This window comes from Argentina silus, assembly GCF_951799395.1.
Source record: "Argentina silus genome assembly, chromosome: 11".
Classification (NCBI taxonomy): domain Eukaryota; kingdom Metazoa; phylum Chordata; class Actinopteri; order Argentiniformes; family Argentinidae; genus Argentina; species Argentina silus.
The window spans coordinates 8,610,337-8,632,836 of record NC_139665.1 but is presented as its reverse complement, the minus strand read 5'-3'; the positions used below and the strand labels follow the sequence as shown (position 1 = coordinate 8,632,836).

At 50.6% G+C, this 22,500-nt stretch overlaps 1 protein-coding gene across 4 annotated transcripts in view; it reads right to left on the bottom strand.

Moving 5' to 3' along the window:
* herc1 (HECT and RLD domain containing E3 ubiquitin protein ligase family member 1) overlaps window positions 1-22,500 on the bottom strand; it is a 68,581-nt gene that overhangs the window by 29,298 nt on the left and 16,783 nt on the right. For 3 of the 4 annotated variants that reach the window (XM_083680270.1, XM_083680273.1, XM_083680271.1), the window contains exons 19-46: window positions 22,240-22,431; window positions 21,643-21,864; window positions 20,822-20,995; window positions 20,431-20,545; window positions 19,680-19,800; window positions 18,965-19,136; window positions 17,934-18,300; window positions 16,188-16,308; window positions 15,856-15,907; window positions 14,486-14,757; window positions 13,909-14,187; window positions 13,526-13,646; window positions 12,924-13,161; window positions 12,340-12,527; window positions 11,828-11,983; window positions 11,275-11,381; window positions 10,744-10,854; window positions 10,295-10,465; window positions 8,627-8,866; window positions 7,864-7,947; window positions 7,065-7,303; window positions 6,213-6,566; window positions 3,971-4,676; window positions 3,168-3,444; window positions 2,193-2,400; window positions 1,692-1,858; window positions 1,214-1,330; window positions 456-702 (exon numbers count right to left, since the gene is read on the bottom strand). In XM_083680270.1, the coding sequence (XP_083536396.1) occupies window positions 456-702; window positions 1,214-1,330; window positions 1,692-1,858; window positions 2,193-2,400; window positions 3,168-3,444; window positions 3,971-4,676; window positions 6,213-6,566; window positions 7,065-7,303; window positions 7,864-7,947; window positions 8,627-8,866; window positions 10,295-10,465; window positions 10,744-10,854; window positions 11,275-11,381; window positions 11,828-11,983; window positions 12,340-12,527; window positions 12,924-13,161; window positions 13,526-13,646; window positions 13,909-14,187; window positions 14,486-14,757; window positions 15,856-15,907; window positions 16,188-16,308; window positions 17,934-18,300; window positions 18,965-19,136; window positions 19,680-19,800; window positions 20,431-20,545; window positions 20,822-20,995; window positions 21,643-21,864; window positions 22,240-22,431 (5,818 nt within the window). The remainder of the gene's footprint in view (window positions 1-455; window positions 703-1,213; window positions 1,331-1,691; window positions 1,859-2,192; window positions 2,401-3,167; window positions 3,445-3,970; window positions 4,677-6,212; window positions 6,567-7,064; window positions 7,304-7,863; window positions 7,948-8,626; window positions 8,867-10,294; window positions 10,466-10,743; window positions 10,855-11,274; window positions 11,382-11,827; window positions 11,984-12,339; window positions 12,528-12,923; window positions 13,162-13,525; window positions 13,647-13,908; window positions 14,188-14,485; window positions 14,758-15,855; window positions 15,908-16,187; window positions 16,309-17,933; window positions 18,301-18,964; window positions 19,137-19,679; window positions 19,801-20,430; window positions 20,546-20,821; window positions 20,996-21,642; window positions 21,865-22,239; window positions 22,432-22,500) is intronic. The other variant, XM_083680272.1, reaches the window with a different exon arrangement.

Here is a 22,500-nt window from a genome sequence, read left to right as displayed (position 1 = left end):
TTTTCATAAATAACCTCCTATTCAGGAATATAGGAGCAAACTAAAACATATCTATTAAAGTCGTACGCTCATTCCCTGTTTTATAGCATTTAGAAAACACGTCGATTTATTTCCTGATAAGTGTCCAGTACATTCTGCTTTTTCAACACAACGCGGCCGCCATATTTGTTTGGGAAAAACATCAGACAAAGAGGTCTGTGGCTCAGTTGGTAGAGCATGGCGCCGCTAACAACGCTTAGGTTGTGGGTTTGATTCCCGCTGGGACCATATATACTGAAATGTATGCACTCACTGCAATGTAAGTCGCTTTGGATAAAAGTGTCAGCTAAATGGCGTATATTAAATGGCATATATTACAAAGAACACTCGTGGCATTGTGACCGACATCCCGAAATAGTGTACCGTACATGGCCCATAGGGGGCAGTGATGATTCCGGACACGGACCCTCCCCTACCTCTCGCTGAAGCCTTCCTCCATCTCCACAGCGTCTGCGTTGGGGATGTCCCCGGGGGAGTTGAGGTAGCACAGAGACTTGCCCCCCCCTCCGGAGGCTGTGGCCCCTGGGCAGGAGTCTGGGCCTCCACCGCCTCCTCCTCCTCCCCCTCCGGGGTGGTGGTCCTCATCCTCCTCCATACTGGGGTGTTCTATCATCCACATGGCCAGCACCGTGATGTTCTGGGCGTCTGCCTCCCCCTGGGCACCTGGGACACACACACACACACACACACACACACACACAGAGAGGCACGGTTAGATCATGGACAGACCTTGTGTATCGCTACCACTGGAGATATAGGCTATATGTCAACTACAGGGGAGGCTGGTGGAGGTAGAAATCGGAGGACGGGACTCATTGTCATGCATGGAACGGAATGAGGAACGGTATCAAACGCGTGTTTTACAATGAACCCGTCCTCCAATTTCTGCCTCCACCAGCCTCCCAACAGTGACTGGCTGACCAGAATGTCTGCAGCAGTGTGTAGGGTGTAGTGTGTAGGAGGAGGTAGTAGTGCGTAGTGTGTAGGGTGTAGTAGGTAGTGTATAGTATGTAGTGTGTAGTGTGTAGGAGGAGGTAATAGTGTGTAGGAGGAGGTAGTAGTTTGTAGTAGGTAGTGTGTAGGAGGTTGTAGTGTGTAGTGTGTAGGGTGTAGGAGGAGGTAGTAGTATGCAGTGTGTAGTGTGTAGGATGTAGTATGTAGTGGTCAGTCTAACCTGTGGCCTCCAGAGCCTTGGTGATCTGTCGGAGGGAGAAGCCCATCTCCAGCAGGGGGACAGCGATGGCCGGGGGGGGAGGGGACGTGGACAGCCTGCTGCTGGGGTCAGACAGGGCTGGGGACCACATGGCAGACGCAACAACACACACATTACACACATCACACACCAGACCTCTCCTGATCACTGCACGCAGCCGAATGCATTATCCTCAGGACCAGAAGGAAAGTAACATTTGAAAAGCATTTATTTATTTATTTGTTTGTTTACATTTATTGTTGTTCATTTTTCACGTAAACCCCCCCCTGAAATTCTTATTGGCTTCCAACACAGCACAACAGGACACATCTCACACAGACTACAACAATATAAGGCTCATTATAGGGCAATGATAAGTGGGATACATCATATCTTATGTCAAATGTGACATACGTTGTGTGTGTGTGTGTGTGTGTGTGTGTGGGGGGGGGGTACGTACAGGTTCCTGTTCGGTTGGCGGGCCTGGAGGGCTGGGAGTCTGGGGAGGTCAGGCTCTGTCTGCGGCCCACCTCTTCTGAGGGGGAGGTGGGGAGGGAGGAGACCGGGGGGGTCTGGGCGCGGCGGGTGGGCAGCAGAGTGGTGGTGGGGTAGCTGGAGAACATTTGCCTGTCCAGAGAGAAGCACGGGTCGCACATGTTCAACCATGAATACACAACCCCTAAAGATGTGTGTATAACAGTCCTTTTCTTTTCCACTCGGGTCTTGTGCGTGTGTGTGTGGTATGTGTCTGGTATGTGCGTGGCTGGTATGTGCGTGTCTGGTATATGTGTGTGTGTGTGTGTGTGTGTGTGTGCGCGTGAGTGTGTGTGTGTTTATGTATGTGCACACGTGTCTGTCTGTGTGTGTGTTTGTATGTATGTATGCATGTATGTATGTATGCATGTATGTATGTATGTGTCTGTCTGTCTGTCCACCCGTGTGTGTGCGCACGTGTGTGTACCTGAGCAGGCTGAGGGGCATGACGCCGGGGGACTCGGAGGCGGGGACAGTCTCTGTGTCGGTGACGGGCGTGGTGGCGGTGGTGGTGTCCTCCAGGGAGGAGCTCATGAAGGAGGTGGTGCTGGAGGCCGAGGGGCTGGTGGTGACGGGGGTCTGGGCCTGCTGGTCCCCCTCCAGCCCCTCCTCACACTCTGGGTCAGCTCTCGCGCCTAGACACACACAACCAGATATTGATATGGAATGAATGAATTGTCTTACGTTTGTGATTTGAATGTACTTTTCCGATCTGTTTCATGTTTGTAAAGCAGGGCTGCTCTGAGAAAGAGACATTGGTCTCAGTAGGACCTCCCCTGTCTGAGATATTTATATGAATTTCATAATAATATGAATAACAATTACAATCACACAGTCAGTCAGTACAAAGAGACACAAAGACTAATGTTCGAAACCAATGGAGTACACACTGACGTTCATCCACTCCATAAAGATCATTTCGAAGCAATATCCCACTTCAAAATACATCGCTCAAATATATTTTCATTTTGTTACCTTGCTAGTAGCTACCTTGTAGTTTATTCGTTTGTATTCTAGAAATATGTCTCAATCACAAACAAACTCCTACTACAGCCGTAGCCTCTTCTGAGAAGACTAGGCACGTGATTATGTTTGATTCAGGAGAGGCTGGCGGAGGTAGACATCGGAGGACGGGCCTCATTGTCATGCTTGGAACGGAATGGAGGATGGCGTCAAACATTGTGGTCCTCAGTGGGTAGAGCATGGCGCTAACAACGCTTAGGTTGTAACTTTGTTTCCCGTCACTCACTGCAGTAGGCACTCAAGTCGCTTTGGATAAAAGCGTCAGCTCAATGGCGTATATTATAAAAATGCGGGTTTGATACCGTTCTTCATTACAATGAGGCCCGTCCTTCAATGTCTACCTCCACCAGCCTCCCCCTGGTCAGACCGTGGGCCTCACCCATCTTGGCTTTGCCCCCTCCCCCGCCGTGGTCGTCCAATAGGCCGTTGACCACCAGTTTGTAGATCATGGCCTGGGCCCGCTCCAGGTCAGCCAATCCCAGCGCCCGCTTGATGGGCGAGCGCATCACCGCCCGCTTCACCATGTGACGCATCAGGAACTGCAGTGCCGCCCTCATGTCCACCTCCTCCTGGCACACGGGAGAGCTGGCTCCGCCGCCGCCGGAGCTGGCGTTCAGGTCGGCGTTGTGGCCGCTGGCCGCCGTCTCCGGGAGCACCTTGAGGTGGGACGGATCGGGTTATTGAGCGGGAAAAAAACCTAACGTACAGTACAACGCCCTGCGAAAGTAATGGGACAGTGACATCATTTTTTTTTTAATTATTTTGGCTCGATACTCAATATACAAAAGTTGATGTTAGAAAATGTTGTGTTTCTAAACGGTGAAACCAACATGTACACAAACACCCTCCAACAAAAGCTGAGGAACTCTACTTTAACCTCATGGTAATGGTTTGATTTCAAATCCAAACTGTTGGAGTGTAGAGCCGCAACAAGAAGAAAATGCTTTGCTGTCCCATGACTTCCGCAGGGCGCTGTAGGTAGATTACGGTGAGGACTCCTTATTCCTAAACCTACGAAGAGTTTCTTAATCCTGACCGGCACATAACGTGTGTTGTGTTTCTCATGGTACTTTTGATTATTTCACAGTGTCAAAAATAAACAAGTAACTAAGTCAACAAGTAACAAAGTCAACAAGTCAACAAGTCAACAAGCCAGAGTGATGTGGTGGATGTGGTCCTGACCTTGGGGATGAGCAGCAGCTCTGTGTACTTGCTGCAGCTCAGTAGGGCGCTGAGGGTCTTCATGGCGCCCAGGTAGAGGTAGGACAGCTGCACCGCGTGGATCTCTGATTGGCTGGCTGCCGACGCCACCGCCGAGGAAGGGAAGGGTTCGTGGCTGCGGCTGCCGTGGTGGGCCTCGTGGCCCCGCCTCCGGTTGCTGCACTCCAGGGGGGTCTGAGGGGCTGGGGGGAGGGTGTCGGACCCCCCCAGGCTTCCCCCTCCTCCAGTCTGCAGCTGCTGGGGGTCCAGGGCATACAAGCAGATCTCGCTCTCCGACTTGGAGCTGGGCGCCGCGTGGGCCTTCACCTCCTCCAGGCTGTGGGACACCCGCAGGTCAGAGGTCGCCACTGCCGGCGCGACAGTCGCCGCCGCGACAGTCGCCGCCGCGTCTTTAGCCTCGGCCCTGTTGTGACCCTCCGCCTCGGCCTTGTTGACGACGGCGTCGTCGTGAGCCGCCGGGTCGTGAGCCCCGCCCCCCCCGCCACCGCCACTGCCGCCGCCGGAGCGATGCTTCTTCTCGTGGCGCCGGGCGCCCAGCTTGGCGGCGTCCTCGTGGATGGAGGTGAGGTAGGTGAGGTCGAGGAGCAGCGAGGCGGTGAGGCCGCGGAAACGCGACACGTCGAAGGGCAGCGGCTCGCATGGCTCCAGGTTGTACAGCGGAGTGTCACTAGGCGACCAGAAGGTTGGGAAGCTTTAATAAAAGAGGTAGAGGAGCGAAGAAAGAAAGAAAGAAAGAAAGACAGGAAAAACACAGAGTGAGGGAAAAAGATAGGAGGAGAGGAGGAGAAGAGGCATGCATGGAGGGGTGGGGGGTCGGGGGGCATGGGGTGTATCTCAATACGCTGGTAAAGTGGAACGTCACTGGCAGGCACCCAAACAAGTGCACAGCTCTGTAACACTGACATGATGATGCAGGTATTTGGCTGCCAAACTTCCCCCCCAAAAAATCCCACCATCATCAAAGTCACTTTCCCCATCCCAGAAACGGAGATGATGTGGAAAAACTGCGCAGGTTAGAAGACTTTATTTTCCCCCCCAAAAAAATGGTTTTCAGCGACCGGTCACGTTAGCCATGTTTCCTTGTACCACAACAAATGTCTCCAATGTCAAACATTAAATATTCATATTCGCTCAAAACATCTCGAAAGGAGCTATATTTACGAGTCTCCTATGGACAAGCTTGCTTTGTTTTTGTCTCCAAGATATTTCTGTTTGTCACGGTATTCTTGTCTATGACGGTGATGTCATCACTGTACCAGCGAATAGCCTAAAGGGCCGTCCTCCTATCGCCTCCTCTTCCTTCAACAACAGTGATGTGGATAGGGCTAAACAACATGGCCGCCCGCCTTGTGGGAACTCGTTTCCCCCTTGTCCAGTTGTTTCACATCAGTGCCGATGAAGGAGAGGAGACCAGGAGAGGACTGCCTGTTTACACGTTTTGAAGATACAGCGGTGGAGGCTGGAGGAGGTAGAAATCGGAGGACGGGCTCATCCACCAGCCTCCCCCCTGAGATGCAGCCATGGAGTAACTGAGAAAAGACGTGAGAGGTGAATGGTTGATGGTGGATGATTGGAGGTCTGGTGGAAAGAGTCAAGACTCATGCAAGTTTTCCACGCAAAGAAGGGGTGAATGAATAAACTGTGAATGGGAGGATAGAGAGAGGGTAGTGAAGAGCAGTTTAGGGAGAAGTGTTGAGAAAAGGCTAGAGCAGAGTTATACAGAAGCATCGGTGGAGGCTGGGCGGAGGTAGAAATCAGGACGGGGCTCATTGTAATGCATGGAAAGGAATCAGGAACGGGATCAATGCCGTTCCATGCATCACAATGAGCCCCGTCCTCCGATGTCTACCTCCACCAGCCTCCCCTGGGAAACATGTAGACACAGCCATATCAAAACATCATATCAAACTGATGTTCAGTGATCAGCAAAATCAAGAACAGTTCCAGGCCAAATGAACAGCGTACACAGTATATGAGAGCCCACATACTTACATACCAGTGGAGGCTGGAGGAGGTAGAAATCGGAGGACGGCCTCACGCGGTGTTTGATACCATTCCTCATTTCATTCGTGACAAATGAGCCCGTCCTCCGATTTCTACCTCCGCCAGCCTCCCTTGTTGCATACTAAAATCAAACACAAGATACAACAAACTCATCTTAATCCACATCACCCCCACCCCTCCCTCCCTCCCTCCCCAGTACCTGATGGTGATCTCTGCTTCGTCCCACTGCACCTTGGCCGAGGTGCTTCCCTCCTTGACCACGCCCAGCAGGGTGGCGTGCCTGCCCGTCTGCTTGTGGATGCACCGCCCCCCCACGCGCAGCCCCCCGTCGGCCCCCCCGATCACGGCCAGAACGGGCCACACCTCCGTACACAGGGTCCTCAGGTGGTGGTCCGACAGCTCGCCGAGACCCCCGTGCTGTCTGCTGTGGCGACCGCGCTCCTCCTCACCTCCCACCCGCTGCTGCTGCTGTTGCTGCTGAGGATCATGGGTAATTTCCCTCTGGGCGTGGTCATGCTCTTCGCGGCTCTGAACCGAGCGGCTCTTCTTTAACCTTGGAACACAGAGGTGTTGGGTTGTTTGATTTTGATGTGTCACTTCACACTGTGCGTGTTGTGTTGGACAGTACATTTGTCTGACAGCAGCAACGGTATGGCTGTAGGACCCTACCAGTGGAGGCCGGTGGAGGTAGAAATCAGAGGACCGGGTCATTGTAATGCATGGAATGAAATGAGGAATGGTATCAAACAAATAATATTTGTCATTCCGTTCTATGCATTACAATGAGCCTGCCTCAGATCTCTTCCTCCGCCAGCCTCCCCTGTACCCCACACTAACCTAATTATTTGTTCACAAACAAATAATGGATTCTGTACTGGGAACACTGCATTAAAAAACCTTGGACATGGGTGATATCCATCCAGCCATCCAACCATCATGCATTTAACCAAGCATCCATCCAACCAACAAACCATCCAACCCACCAACCACACAACCAACCCAACCAACCATCTATCCATCCACCCACCCACCCACCCACTAATCAACCCACCTCTGGCCCCCTCCAGAGGTAGCAGCGCCCCCTCCGGTGTCTCGGAAGCAGGGTTTGATCTTGTGCAGGCGCTCCATCATGGTCTTGTTGATGGTGTGTGTCCAGGGGTCCGAGCGGTGGAGGATGCGGATCAGCTGGGTGGTGGCCTCGGCCAGGACCGTGGCCACGGGGCTGCAGATGGGGTCACCTGGGAGGAGGTCCCTGGGGGTGCCCCGCATCTGCATGTCACAGATCTTCACCTGGAGAGGGGGAGGGAGGAGGGAGAGATGGAGGTATACAGGGATGGATCTGTATCTGGAACACGTTGTGTTTGACACCATTCCTCATTCCGTTGTATTACATGTATTACAATGAGCCGTCCTCCAATTTCTACCTCCACCAGCCTCCCCTGACTATATCCAACATATCGAGAGGAAACTGGGAACTCAGATGTATCACGAGAGAAACTGGTCTTCATAAAGATATCCCATGTTGAGGTCATTACATTCTATTCCACAATCGACCACAGGGTGGCAGAATCCCACTACGTACAACTGAACATAGGTTGTGTGAGACGAGGGGAAAGGAAGGAATTGAACAATAAAAGTGGAAAGAGGATTCTTGGTATCAGCCTACAACCGATTTCTACCTCCACCGGCCTCCCCTGACACCGACATGAAAACACAGAGCAAAACAAAACGACAGTGAACAGGATAGGGGGGAAGGATGGTAACAGCCTAGAATAATACACTCAGTTACTTATATGTTAAGTCTTTATCACTTTTTGACGCTATTAAATCCGTGAGGTGTCTTGGTTTACCTTCTCCCCGGGGTTGCTGCTGTAGAACATGACGCAGGGGTACAGCTCTGTAGCGTCCACATCCTCAAATGCTAACTTGGGCTCCTGTGGAGAGAGCGAGCAATCACAGGCTTCAGTACACCCATCAAAACACCCTCCTGATCACAGTAGTCTGTGTGTGTGTGTGTGTGTGTGTGTGTGTCTCTCTGTCTATGTATATGTGTGTGTGTGTCTATCTAACACCCAGGTCTCTCCTGGCATCATTAACCCCCTGCTGATTTGACAAGCCTGCCTGCAGGTGAGCACGGCTGAGGAGAGAGAGAGAGAGAGAGAGAGAGAGAGAGAGAGCTATTGATATCGCGTAGCTCTCCCTCTGTGATTGACTGTGATCCTCCAGACAACACCTGTCTGCCTGCAGACTTTAATGGCTTGGCTTCTGATGCTAATCCCAGCTGCGGGCAGCTGTTGGCTGACATGAGGTTTCAGGGGAGATTAAAGGGGTGGTAAATGACTCTCTCTAATGTATAATCATATATCAACAAAATATGGTTACTACACTACAGTCGCTGCAGCAGGGGAGGCTGGCGGAGGTAGAAATCGGAGGACGGGGCGCATCGTAATGCGTGGAACGGAATCAGGAACGGTATCGAGTTTGATACCAATGGAATAAGGAGCGGTTTTTAAGAAACCTTGTTCTGTTCCGTTCATTACAACAAGCCCCCGTATTCCCGATTTGTACCTCCGCCAGCCGATTTGTACCTCCTCTCCCTCCCTACCCCCTCACCTCTCCGTTCTTGCCGAAGGAGATGGTCCTGGCCTCCATGTCGAGGACGCAGGTGATGTAGTCTCCCTGGGTGAAGCTGCTGAGGGTGAGGGTCTGCTCTCCATTGTGGTAGAGGTTGCCGCTGTAGGCCCGATACAGCCACATGTCCGATGTGGTGCGGTGGTTGAAGTCGTGCACGGGCCACCGGGACACGCCCACACACGTGCCCTCATTCCCGCGGTTCTCCTTCACGATGTAGAACTGAGGAGGGAGAAGACGAAGGAGAAAACTAAAATGGAGGTTGTTCGGGGAGATCAACAAACGGAGTTCAACGGTGTTCCAAGTTTCAGAACATTCAAGTGATTTGAGGTCAAAAACTCAAAACAACGTGAACGCCCACAGGGGATGGCTAACATTGGGCGGGGATAACTTTCAATTTTGCAAGTCTACAACTCTCCACAACTCATCTCATCTCATGAAAACAAACTGCAGGGTGTATTCAACAACTTAGAAACACATTGTTGTCATATTTCCACTTTACTTAGCTTCTGCAAATCCTGCCATGCTCATGGTTACTTGCTGACATGATGTCAGGGAACTACAGGTTGGAAACTCGGAGCTCCCAGAGTTTCCCACTTGTAATTACGAGTTGGAGGGCCGCTCAAAAAACGGAGCTTGTATTTCCAAGTTTTCTGACAAGTCTTGAACGACCCATATGCCCAGCTACAGTAACAGGTGTCATTGGCTCTCAGATGCAGTAGGAGCCATGGGAGGTGGCTAATAGACGGCTGATTGGCTGAGGGCCTCAGAGCTGGCTGTAGGACATTGGAAGCTCCATGTTGTGTCTGGCAGTGGCTAGTCTACTGAAACAGATGGCTGCTGCCTGCCCCTCCTCAGCTCTGGGACAGGGGCCCTTTCTCAATTGTTAGAAACCTGATTCATCGCGTCCTTTCCTCTACTTGCTTCCGTTCTCGAAAAAGCACAGGAGGAGAATATCTGAGGGAGAGGAACCTAGATCTTCCTCCTCTGATGTGCTCGGAGGTGTAAGCGAGTGGAGAGGACGGATGAAAGGATGTGAGGAATTGAGTTTCTAACAATTGAGAAAGGGCCAGGGCTGCATTTCATTCCAGTTGGGACCTCTTCCCCATATGCCCTCATTCACTCTCTTCAGATCTGAGGTGACTGGGCATAGTGTAAGCAGAGTGGAACACATTGTGAAATGAAACGCAAGGTTCAACACAACAAGATCGGTCCAAAATGGAATCCAAAACGGAATCCAAAATCAAAAACCATAGTGTACGCCTTTCTAACAGGGCCCTGGCCTAGACAGAACGATCAACGTTCAGATTGATGTTGGCACATGACGCACTTCACAAGGTATTGGCAACGCAGAGCACATTCTCTCAGTGTTGGGAGCTGCTGTGGCCTTGGTAACAAAGAATAGTTCTACATATTGTACATACAGAGCTTGAGAGTGCTTATTTTTATACAGTACTTAAAAGTATTTAACATTGCTGAGGGGTTGGTTACGGATAGGCACTTGTGGTTGTTGAATCCTCTAAATATTACATCTCTATAAGAATTCCATCGTCCTCGTCTTTGGCATCCTAAGTATGGTGGGATTGGATGGGTGTGTATGGGGGCCCGGGCCTTGAGTCTGAGGTGTAACAGTGTTGGTGTGTCTAGTACCTTCCACTGGTAGCAGCCGGAGGAGATGCCTGTGGAGGCCAGGCCATAGCCCTTTCCCCCGCTGCCGTGGGTCAGGCCCTGGCCGTTCTCCACCACACAACACTGGGCCTTCTCTGGGTCGAACGACACCTCCTGGATGGGCAGGTTCTCATCCTCCTCCTCCACCTCCCCCTGTGGGAACCGGACCAGACGTCAATCAAACGGACAGGTACGAGAGAGAGAAAATACCACCGTGATCCGTGACGGAGGTTAGTGAGTTTGTGATGGGAGATGGGGATGGGTCTATACCCAGGGGAAGCTGGCGGAGGTGGACATGCTCATTGGAATGCGTGGAACGGAATGAGGAACGGTATCAAAACGGGGGTGATTTCTTCCATTCCTCATTCTGTTCTGTGCATTACGATGAGCCCGTCCTCCGATGTCTACGCCTCCCCTGGTCTGTACTCTACCTGTAGTTTTAGCTCTTGCTCCTTCTCTTTGATCTGGATGGTGTGCTTGGCCTGGGCGATGGGAGCCTCCCACATGCAGTCAGACAACAGGGAGAACAGACGCTCCACCACCTACAGACAAACACACACAGCAAGTCAGCCAATCAGTCAGTCAGATACTGGCAAAGCCATACATACTTTACTTTAGATCTGAGTCAAATACTTCAATCTTAAAAACGATAAAATACTTGAGCTGTGCTCAATTTAATTTTGACTCGTACAATGGAATAAATCTGAGTCTCCTTAAATAAGTTAATGTATAATGACCCAGGTCTGGGTCACAGATCTATCTGACTGTTGCAGGGGAGGCTGGTGGAGGTAGAAATCGGAGGACGGGCTCATTGTAATGCATGGAAAGGAATGGTGTTCCTCAGTGTTTGATAACACTCCTTCATTCCATTCCATGCATTACAATGAGGCCCGGCCTCCGATTTCTACCTCCACCATCCTCCTCTGGACTCTTGCATACCTGTCCTCTGGACTGTTGCCTACCTGAGTCATCTGATCGTCCTCTACGCTGGCCTCGCAGGCCGGCAGGACGGCCTCCAACACATGGAGCGCCAGAAGACGAGTTCTCAAGTTGCCCACCAGGGGGACCCCTGAGGAAAACACAACACAACTCAGGTTTAAACACGTGGAACAAGACAGCTTATTGAATGGAGGGCAGTTGTGACAAAATATAGGCCTTGTTGTATAATGGCATACTTCTATTTGGCACCGCTGTAGAAATATTTATATATAAATATTTGGTATTTCCCTTACTACTGACCTGCTTTTTGGTGGTCTATGGTTCGGTGGTAGTTCATATAGTTTGTATGGTATTAATTGTATCTATTGTTTCATATTGTTCTCGTTGTAAAACACTTGGGGACAATTGTCTTCGTAAAAAGCGCCATACAAATACATTTCTTTGATCTATTGACCTGATCAGAAGTCAATTCTTGCACTCAAATCTATACTACTAAGTCCTACTGTATACTATCTCACAATGTGTTCTGAAACGTTCAGATAGACATGAGATGAGTTGTCATTGTTGTAGTTGTACCTGAGCAGCATTTCTGTGCGGCGATGTTGAGCAGCACCTCGGTCCATTTGGGAGAGGCCATCTTGGCCTGGATGGCCTTAGAGGAGACCACCCGTCTGAGGAACACCAGGAAGTCCCCCAGGTGCAGCTCCGCGGTGTGCTGCTTACGCACCAACGCTGGGGACGGACCAATGAAACCACCTCAAACACCACGTAGACTCATCCAATCAGAACCGGGGGAAGCTGGTGGAGGTAGACATCGGAGGACGGGCTCATTGTAACGCACGGAACGGAATGAGGAACCGTTCCTCATTCCATTCGTGTTTGATACCGTTCCTCATTCCGTTCCGTGCATTACAATGAGCCCTCCTCCAATTTATACCTCCGCCAGCCTCCACTGATCAGAACTCATGTCACATGTTCAGTTTCACGTCCATTATGACCCATACATCCATCCATCTATCTATCTATCTATCCATCCATCCATCCATCCATCTCACACTAAAAATCAGACACCAAAACTCCATGTCTACCTCTGAAGTCCTTCTTCTCTGCCTCCGCCCCGTCCTCAGACTTCTTGTCCTCCTCCTCCTCCTCCTCTTCATCCTTCCCGGTGTTGAGCAGACTTCCCCCGGCCTGGGAGAGCAGGTTCTTCAGCTGGCTACACAGCAGGTCCAGCAGAGACTGGACCACCTTGGGACTCAGCTTATCCGCATACGTCCTGGAACAAACACACAACACAAGGACACACAGGTCATAGGGGGATAGGGGGTGGGGGGGTGGATGTGTGTGTGTGTGTGTTGTCAGGAACATGACTCCTCACGTCCTCCGTTCTCCATTCACTTTGTCCTCTAAAAGCATCGGAGGAGAACATCGAAGGGGAGGAACCTAGATCTCCTGCTCTGATATGATTTCAGTAGTCGTGTTCGTGACCATTGAGAAAAGGCTATCGACTCTATAAGCGGGTGTGCGAAGGCCACCTTGAGGGTGAGTGGTAGTTAGCATACCGCTAGGTGACAGGGGATTAATGATGCCTGGAGAGACCTGGGTGTTAGACACACAAAACACACACACACACACACACACACACACACACACGTTTATCATTGTCTCTTACCCGGTGCTGATGGCCAGTATCTGCAGCAGGCGTGTGGAGGCCACCTTCAGGGCGGTGGAGAGCTGGGAGATGCCGGGCTTCTGCAGCAGCTGGAGGGGCTGACCCAGCATGGTCTCTGTCCCGCACAGCTGAGATAGCACGTTCAGCAGGCCCGACGAGATGGCCAAGGACACGTCCACCGGCTGGTAGCGGACGCTCAGGGCGAACACCGTCACCAGGAGGAGGCGCTGTTGAGCCTCTGGAAGACAGAACAAGAGAGGAGAAATATCAAGTGTGAGTGAGTTTTTTTTAAGAGAGGATCGAATAAAATAATAACAATGCATGTATTTTGTATAGCGCTTTTCTCAGACTCAAAGACACTACATTCCATGGAGAGAACAAGAATAGATCGATAAATAAAAAGTCAAACAATAGCACAGTCAGTAAAAACAACAATAAACATAGTTAAAGATTTACTAAGTTTAAAAAGATGGGTTTTGAGGGATCGTTTGAAGGAGGAGAGCATGCTGGGCTCTTTGAAGTAGTTTGGGAGAGTGCTCCAAAGAGTGGGGGAAGAAGACAGAATGAGTAATTCATTGAGAAATATATCATATAAGACAGACCTATATGGTGTTTGTTGGCCTGCAGGGCTCTCTCCAGGGTGACAGACAGCTGTTGGTAGATCTTGTGAACGGCCGTCTGGATGTCCATCTGAAGACTCCGTTTGGCCGCCTTCACGCCGTCCTGCGTCGACAACACAACAGCGTGAGAGGACAGTTAGTAGTCTTGAATGAACCACAGCACTGGAAAAAGCACTGTGTCAACACCAGGGGAGGCTGGTGGAGGTAGAAATCGGAGGACGGGGACGGGCTCATTGTACAAGAAGCCCGTCGTAGAATAACGCCCTGTTTGATACCTGTTCCTCATTCCGTTCAATGCGTTACAATGAGCCCGTCCTCCGATTTCTACCTCCACCAGCCTCATCTGATCAATTCAATCCACTAACCTGATAATGATGTAGCTGGACACTCTCTCCCTTCAGCCCCCCGGTGCCCACGGTGCCCAGGCCGAAGCAGCCGGCCAGGAACTGCAGCCTGACGGAGGTGAGGAGGGAGGAGGACTGGAAGGCGGTGCTGGGGCTGGGCCGCCCGGAGCCTGGGGCCTGGGAGGAGGAGGAGAAGGGCTGGAACACCCCGCTGGGGCGGCCCAAACCTGCAGCCTGGCTACTCTTCTCCTCCATGCCGGAGATCAGCACCACGATCTGGTGCAGGGCCTCCAGACGCAGCTGGTTAGACACACACACGGATAGACGGAGGGAGGTTGGGAGGGACACACATGGGGGGACACAGAGAGGCAGACACAGAGACACACAAGATAAACACACAGACACACACACAGTTATTGAGTTACATATCACAATAAAAAGAATCCGATCACAGGTAAACGATCTACCCAAGAGAAAACAGAATTGAAAAGAATAATACTTTTATATTTGTCTGATTTCAGCCCTCAGCCAGGCCCAGGCCCAGGCCCAGGCCCAGGCCCAGGCCCAGGCAGCCCAGCAGAGCCCCTCCGTCCCCTACCTCGGCCCTGCTCTGCTGCTGCTCCATGGCCAGCACGGTGCCCTGGGGGCTGGTGGACATGCTCTCCTCCGGCTCCTTGAAGGCGGGCGCGTTGCCCACGTCTCCGCTGGTGAAGCTGACAATGTTATCGATGAGCGCATGCACGCCCAGCGAGCGGCTCAGGTCCAGGTCCGACTCCTCGTACGAGTGGGCTGAGCCGTACAGGCGGTCCCGGCTGTGCTTGGCGCGGAACCACGAGTCGGCCAGGGAGTCGGGAGAGCTGTGGAGGGGGCCTGAAGGGGTGGGGGGGCAGAGAGCACTTCAGACACACAACCTACAGGCTCTCTCTGGTGGTGGTGGTGGTGGGTATGGTGTTATTGTAATCTCCATTCAACGTAGTCAAGGATATAAATAAATACATAAATAGAGATCTATAAATGCCATTCATACTGTATATGCTCTCATTCCAGGGCTGGCTCTGACACACCATGCTATGAGCCTTCATAATAAGCCATGATATGACACTGCATCTTTTAATGTGTGTCTTTCTCCCTCGGAGACCCACGGGATGCTGGAGGGAAACTGAGATGGTGGGCAGATATGGGACTGGTACGGTGGAAGAGCAGCCAGCGATCTACAGGTGTCTGTAGGGCTCGGCCTCTCTGGATGGATGAGTCATTGAGCTTCGGCGAAGGGTGGCTATTATTAGGCCATCCCCGCACCCTGTCAAGCAGCAGTACGCTTCACACACTCATACACTCACACACACACACTAATTGGGTCTCGCTCCACCGGAAGCGACACGTTTTTCATTGTTTCAAAGCGTCGCTGTGCAAAAATGATCAAAACATTCCAAACTGAAAAAGGGGGAATAATGGGGGAGGGGGGGGGGGGGGTCGCCAAATGTGAGACCTCTGAATTATGACAATAATTCAAATAAAACCGAAATACTAAATATGAATAATGTTAATACTTATAAAATACTCTATAGCAAGCAAATCTTGCTACTGCATTTAGCAATGATTGTGTGAATAGTACAAGTCTACCCAACAATTAAACAAAAATGTGTTGTTTTCAGGAGCAGTAAACTAGTGGGGGTTGAGAGTCTCCTAGGGCCAGGCCTTTAGGCAGTAGTCGAGGGAGGGGGGGGATGAATGGGGCATTCCGGTCATGGTGCTCGGAGCTGGCAGTAAAGAAGAGGATTAAACATGCCGTGGTTTACTTGCTTGGAGCTCCTCTTGTTTCTAGGGCTCAACTGGCCCAAGAGGAGCAAATACACTACCACACAGAAAACCAAGAAGACAGAAAACACATTTTAACCACATGTACCTATACTAGACCAACCGCATATCAAAATTGTTATTGTGGGTTTGATTGAATGGCTTGTTTACCTCTCTTTTTATGGGAGAAGGCCAGGTCCAGGTCAACGTTTCTTCTTCCACTCTGAAGGAGACCAGAAGAACACAATTTCAATGTTTTAATAATCATAATTTATTACATTGATGAAGCACTTTTTATGACACGAGAATAATCTTAAAGTGTAGAACAAAAAAAAACATATCATATAAGCAGCAATCAAAGTCTAGGAGGAAGAGCAGGCCAGTCTATGGCGATACAGGATGGAGAGACCAGGGGAAGAATAGAATAGATGGTAAAACAGACAGCCTGAGGAAACCCAACACTGATTTGTTGGTTGGTTGGTTGGTTGGTGTGTGGAACTCACCAGAGCATAACCCTCCTCGTCAGACTCGGGCTGGGAGAGGTCCGACTCACTCCTGGACTTCATCAATCTGTAGCTAGGGCTGGATTGGACCGAACGGCTCTCCGCACTCAGACTCTCACTCCTACACACACAGGCACACACAAACACACATACAGACAGACACAGACACACATTTTCATTTTTGTGCCAAGGTCAATTTTCTTCATAGCATGTATCTTTTCTAGTTCATAAAATAATAATAAAAAAAAAAGGTGCCAATATTAAATAATTAACATATCCAACTAGAATGCGATCAAATAAGACATGGAACTGGTCCACACTCCAATTCCAACATACAGTAGTTAGGGAATCAGGACTGGACTAGCATATTGCCTGTAATGAGATAAGGCCAACACACATAGTGCTGCTTGTTATGATAATGTCTGAAACAGGGGAGGCTGGTGGAGGTAGAGATTGGGTTTGATACCATTCCATGCATTACAATGAGCCTGTCCTCCGATTTCTACCTCCACCAGCCTTGACTGCTCTGAAACTAGAAAACTGGGTCATGCTACAGTCTAGTGGCTCATATCAGTGGCTGTAGGGGTCAAGTCTGGTGTCATGCTGAAGATAAACGAGGGAGAAGGGCATTCTAAGCACTAAAACAGACACCATAAAAAACCTGGAGGAAAGACAGCTTAAAAAGAAAAAAAAGAAAAAACTTTCTGGTATTATTTCCACATGGACGGCGCTGTAAGGCATGGAAATGGGTCACTGCTCCGATAAAAACATGTTGAAATGGGAAGAACTGGGTCACGACGTGTTCCTGCATGCATCACATTCTTGGCATGGGGGAAAAACATCAGATAAAAAAAAAAGAATCTCTCCAGTTTGTCCCTGTGGCTATAAGCACTGATTCTTGTTATTCAAACAACTATGTATTCAGGAACACTCTTCACTTCAGGCCACTGGTCCGGCTCTCCAGAATAACGAATAATGTGTGTTTCTGAGAGCCGAGTGAGAGGAGAGTGGAGGTAGCTAGCAGCTAGCGGAGCAGAGAGAGGCGCGTTGAACTGTGCCTCTCTCTGTGGCATACTGTACGTTGAGACCAGGCTTTCCTAGTTCGGAACGCCCGGGGAAATCCTTTGCAGAAAGTAGCCTTAAAGGGGTAGAAACCCTGTTTGAAATGAGTGACGCCTAAAGACAAAATTCAGTTTTCCCTTCGGGTGTTCTTTAGTTTTCTTCAATGTTGCAAGCTAGCATAGGCAACAACTCTCTGTAAAATCGTCCACCCAGTTGGAAAAAAGACAATGCACAAAACAACAAGCAACCATTCTACGGGCATGTCGAGGGGAGGGTTCTTGGAATGTCACATCCAATGAAATTGCGAGCGCATTCTCCCATCGCTCCGTCCAGTTCAACCCAAGCCAGAACGGCTAATCTAAAAATTCTCCAGACACTCCAAAGGAGGCGTGAGAACAACATGATTCAGAGGAATACTGTTCGTTGAGCTATTGCAATTGTGGAGGTCTGAGAGGATGAGATAGGAGGAAGCCATATGCTAGAAGCTCAATCTGAATGGCCAGGTGGAATCTGTCCCCCTATTCCCACCCTAACAATGTATCCAATCATCTCAGATGTACAGTGTATAGAGGGTTAGGGACTAGGGGTTGGTTTGGGGTACAGGGTAAGTATGCTACAGTGTTGTATATATCGACCACCAGCTGTAACCTAGACCCTCCCCGAGCCTATCCCCTGTGTTCTCACCTGGTCATGAAGCCGCCTCCGTCCTGGACCCCCGCACTGGCCGACAGGGTGGTCCCGTCCTCCTGACCCTGCTCCCCCTGCTCCCCCAGGACAGGGCTGACCCCCAGCACCAACAGGGCACAGCGGTGGATCACAGAGTTACAGGCCGCAGTGTACAGATCCTGGCCCTCCGGCAGCCCCACGCTGTCCCTACACTCCTCCTGGGACGGGACGGCCTCCTCCTCTCCTCCTCCTCCACCTCCTCCTCCTCCACCGCCTCCTCGGGGTCCGGGGGCCAGGCCCAGGCCAGCGGTGGTGCTGCTGCTGGTCCGCTCCCTCTCTCTGCTCCTGGCCGCCTCCCGCGCTGAGAGGAAACATTGAAAGATTTCTGCGCCGTGCGACACAAAGCAGACACAGGCAGGGGAACGTCAGGTTAGAGGAAGCTGCTGCACCACACTGGAGGGGGGAGGGGGTTCCTATATATGGGGGGGGGGACCCTACATGGGGGGGGGGGGGGGGGCTTCCCTATGAGGGAGGCGAGGGGGCGGGGGGGGACAGCAAAGTCACAGTGCATGCAGTGTTTCCCTCAGGTTATTCTTTAGGCAGGGGTGCAGAGGCCCAACATCCACATCCAGGGCGGCCATTACCAACTATGGAGTTCTATGAAAGCCAAAAGGTTTTATTCAATGGTTGGGGAAACACTGAGTGAGCTCATGCAAGGCATTCAAAAAGCCAAGGAGGCAGCAGTGTGCAGAAACAGAGGAACATGTATGACCAAGCTAGGTCAGTTCAGAGCTACGGTACACACTTTCCAAAAGGCTTCTTCATTTGTCCCTGTAGGGAAACCCTTTGAAGAACCCATTTTGGTGCCCTGTAGAACCCTTTTGGGTTCCTACTTAGAACTCTCTGTGAAAAGGGTTCTACATGGCGCCAAAAAGGGTTCCCCTACAAGGGACAAATGAAGAAGCTTTTGGGTAAGCTGAGCTGTCTCTCCATCTGTTGATGACAGAGGTGGGGGACAGGGAGCGGGGGGGACGTGGGGTGTTACTCACTCCCAGCGGTCATGACTTCGTGTTCCCTCTCCTCCTCTTCCTCGTCCTGTTCCTGATGCCCCTCCTCCCTCTCACGGTCCGCCCTCTCCTCTAGCTCCGCCTCCTCATCGATGGTGCGTGTGAACGAGTGTTCCTGGGGGTCCATCTCCAGAGAGTCCTGATTGTCTGAAATCTGATCAGGCGTCCCCCCACCATCAACAACACAAGCACATGATTGGCCCTTTCTCAATGGTAGGAAATACCCGATTCCTCACTCGTCCTCTCCTCCGTCCTCCACTCGCTTCTTCTCTAAAATGCATTGGAGGAGAATCTCTAAGGGGAGGGATCTAGATCTTCTCCTCCAATGCGTGTTGAGTAGGAAGCGAGCGGGGGATCCCAATGAGATTCTCTCTGGTCAATTTCCGACCTTGATGAGTCTGATCAGTGGTGATTTCTTTAACTCACTAAAAGCCAAATAATTCCGGAACACTCACCACCTAGAGTGCCAGGTGTTTTATGCAGCATTTACCTAGCAACAATACGTTGATTGGCTACAAAATAAAGCATAATCATTTAGGCATTTTTGGTGATTAAAGCCAGCCTTGGCACTCGAATGTTGACCATTTGGGTGACTTTATTCAGCCTCGGCACTCAATGAGTTAAGGAATTGAGGAGGAAAGGATGAGTATTTAAAAACAGGATGATAAACCTGAGGTAAGGATGAGGGGGGACTTACCCTCCTCTCCCTGGAGGACGAGCGGGTCTGGATCAGTTCCATGTTCTTGCAGGCCAGCAGGCGGTTGCGGACCTTGTACACGCTGCGGTACACCTCCGCCAGGGTCTTACAGGGCTGGTACCTGATTGGACAAACACAGAGACACACTCTGGTCATGACACCTGACTGGCTCTCTGATGATGTCCAGAAAGACCAATAATCACCAAGGATACCAATGAACATCTGACAATATCATAATCATATTGGGGTTCACATTTGAGTCGAAATGGATACACAAAATGAACCGTAAACCATACAGTCTTCCTTACATGATTACTCTTGCATGATTAGTAGCTACCAGCGCATGATTAGGATACAAGACAAGTAGACGGCTAAAACCATATGTTGGCCTTTCCTTGCTAATAATTAAGAAGAAGAAGAAGAAGAAGAAGAAGAAGAAGAAGAAGAAGAAGAAGAAGAAGAAGAAGAAGAAGAAGAAGAAGAAGAAGAATGTAACTAGTGCAGGGTTCTCCCCAGGATTTTTTTAACAGTGTGGCGCTGGATTGCATTATCAAAACCCAACTTGTGTTTACGCTTTCACTTGCGTTTTTAACAGCGATGTTGTTGGCGATCAAAGATAGTTACTCTATCATTACTAAATATATAGTTGAATTTGCCTTGTAATGTTTACATAGTGGCGTCGAAATGTTCCCATTTGACATTGTTTGGGGAGAACGCTGTAGTGTAGAAGTAGGGAGAGACGTTAGCGTACCTGCCCTCTCCGCACGCCTGGCCCAGGAGTCCTGTGTGTTTGAGCAGAGCAGCCAGGACGAACCTGGAGACCGTGTCCAACAGAGACTCATTACTGAGGGACGCGTTGTCCCAGTCTGGAGAGAAATAGAGAAAAACACACACACACACACACACACACACACACACACACACGTGTACACACAGACACAGACACATGCAAAGAGACACAGACAGACAGACAGACACACATTATTATTGTATCACCATACAATATAGGAGCAAATATCTCCTCCTGAAAAGGTACAGTATCCAACTCTCTCAGATCTATCTATGTGCCCAGTGGTTCAGTGATAGATGTCCCCTTCTCTCTGCCCCCCCCCCCCCCCCCGCCCACACACACACACACACACCTTTGCTGACAGCATAGTCCTGCAGGTTGACCCAGAGGCTGTTGGTGGGCTCCTTGGTGGAGCCTAGGGCCAGGTCTACCAGGGTGGCCATGTCCGCCCTCAGGGGACAGTCGAACGGCTTCTGCTCCTCGTTCCCCGACAGGGCCGCCTCCAGCAGAGAGCTGATACAGTTGTCTACGACACACACACACACACACGCACGCACACACACGCACACAGACACGCACACAGACACGCACACAGACACGCACTAGTGTCAACAAAATAATGTAGCCTATAAACAAACCTAGGCCATCTGATCCACGAAAAAGGTAATACATTCCAATGTACAATACATTCTGTCAGATTGTTCTTGACAGTAATGACAATAACGCTCTCAGTGTAGACCTCTAGCAGAGTCTCTACACTTCACTGATGTCCATCAGCAAATCAATGCAAGGCCATACGACGAAACGTACACACTGCAGTGATCTGCAATCCATAGAGTATCTGTTTCTCATCACGGTCTCTACAGAACAGTTAGCCATGTGGGATATCATTCAATTCTCAACTCAGCTGAACTGGCTGGTGGAGGTATATAATATCGGAAGACGGGTTCAAGTGTTTACACACACACACACACACACACACACACACGTTTGATACCATTCCTGAATTTGTTCCATGAACTACAACGAGCGAGCTCGTCCTCCGATGTCTACCTCCGCCAGCCTCCCCAGCTAAGGAACACAGCCTCCCACACACACACACACACACACACACACACACACACACACAGAGGCAGGCAGACACACGCACACTCACACGCACACCCCTCCTACCTAGCTGAGGGATGTCCATCTCCAGGCCGTTGCTGAACAGCGGCGTTTTGAGCCAATAGCCCGTGTCCTGCTCCTCCAGGGAGGTGGGCGCCCCCTGCAGCATGCCCCCCAGGCAGCGGCCCACCAGCAGGGCCGCCGTCCGCTCCAGGTCCACCAGCCACACCCAGGACTGGGCCGGCTGGGCCAGGGGCTGACCCGCTGGGTCCACAAAGTCTGGCGTGCCTGGAGGGGGGGGGGGGGGGGGGGGGAGAGAAGACAATAAGAGAGAGGGTAAGATGACAAATAAACATGGAACTCTGGAAATCAATAACAAAAAAGAAACCTATTAGACACATTCGGATCGTCCATTGATTGACAGCTCGCTTTGACGTATCCAATTATGTTTAGATAAGTCATCCTATCAAAGAAAGGGAGTTTGAAAAAACTAAATCAAGAAAATGGATGAGTATCAAGAAACTATTTTAAAAAATGGATGAGTATAAAGAAACTATTCAGGAAAATGGAGGAAGGATCAAGAAACTATCAAGAGAAGAATAGAGGGATGGATGGATTTCTGGAGGTATGTGAGGGTTATGGTTAGTGTGGGGGGGTCCTGACCATGCAGAGGCCACTGCAGCTCCTGGTCCTCCAGGGGGGAGGCTGCGGGGAGCAGCCTGTTGAGGCGGTCCAGGGGGGGCAGCAGGTCCAGAAGGTAGCCCAGGAGGGGTCTGGCCACAGAGACGGGCAGCAGCAGGAGAGAGTTGACGATCTGACACAGCATGCTGCCAGCTGCCGATACGTAGATCACATCTGTAACACAGAGAGAGAGTTTTATATCATCTACAATACAGAGAGAGAGAGGAACAGAGAGAGAGTTTT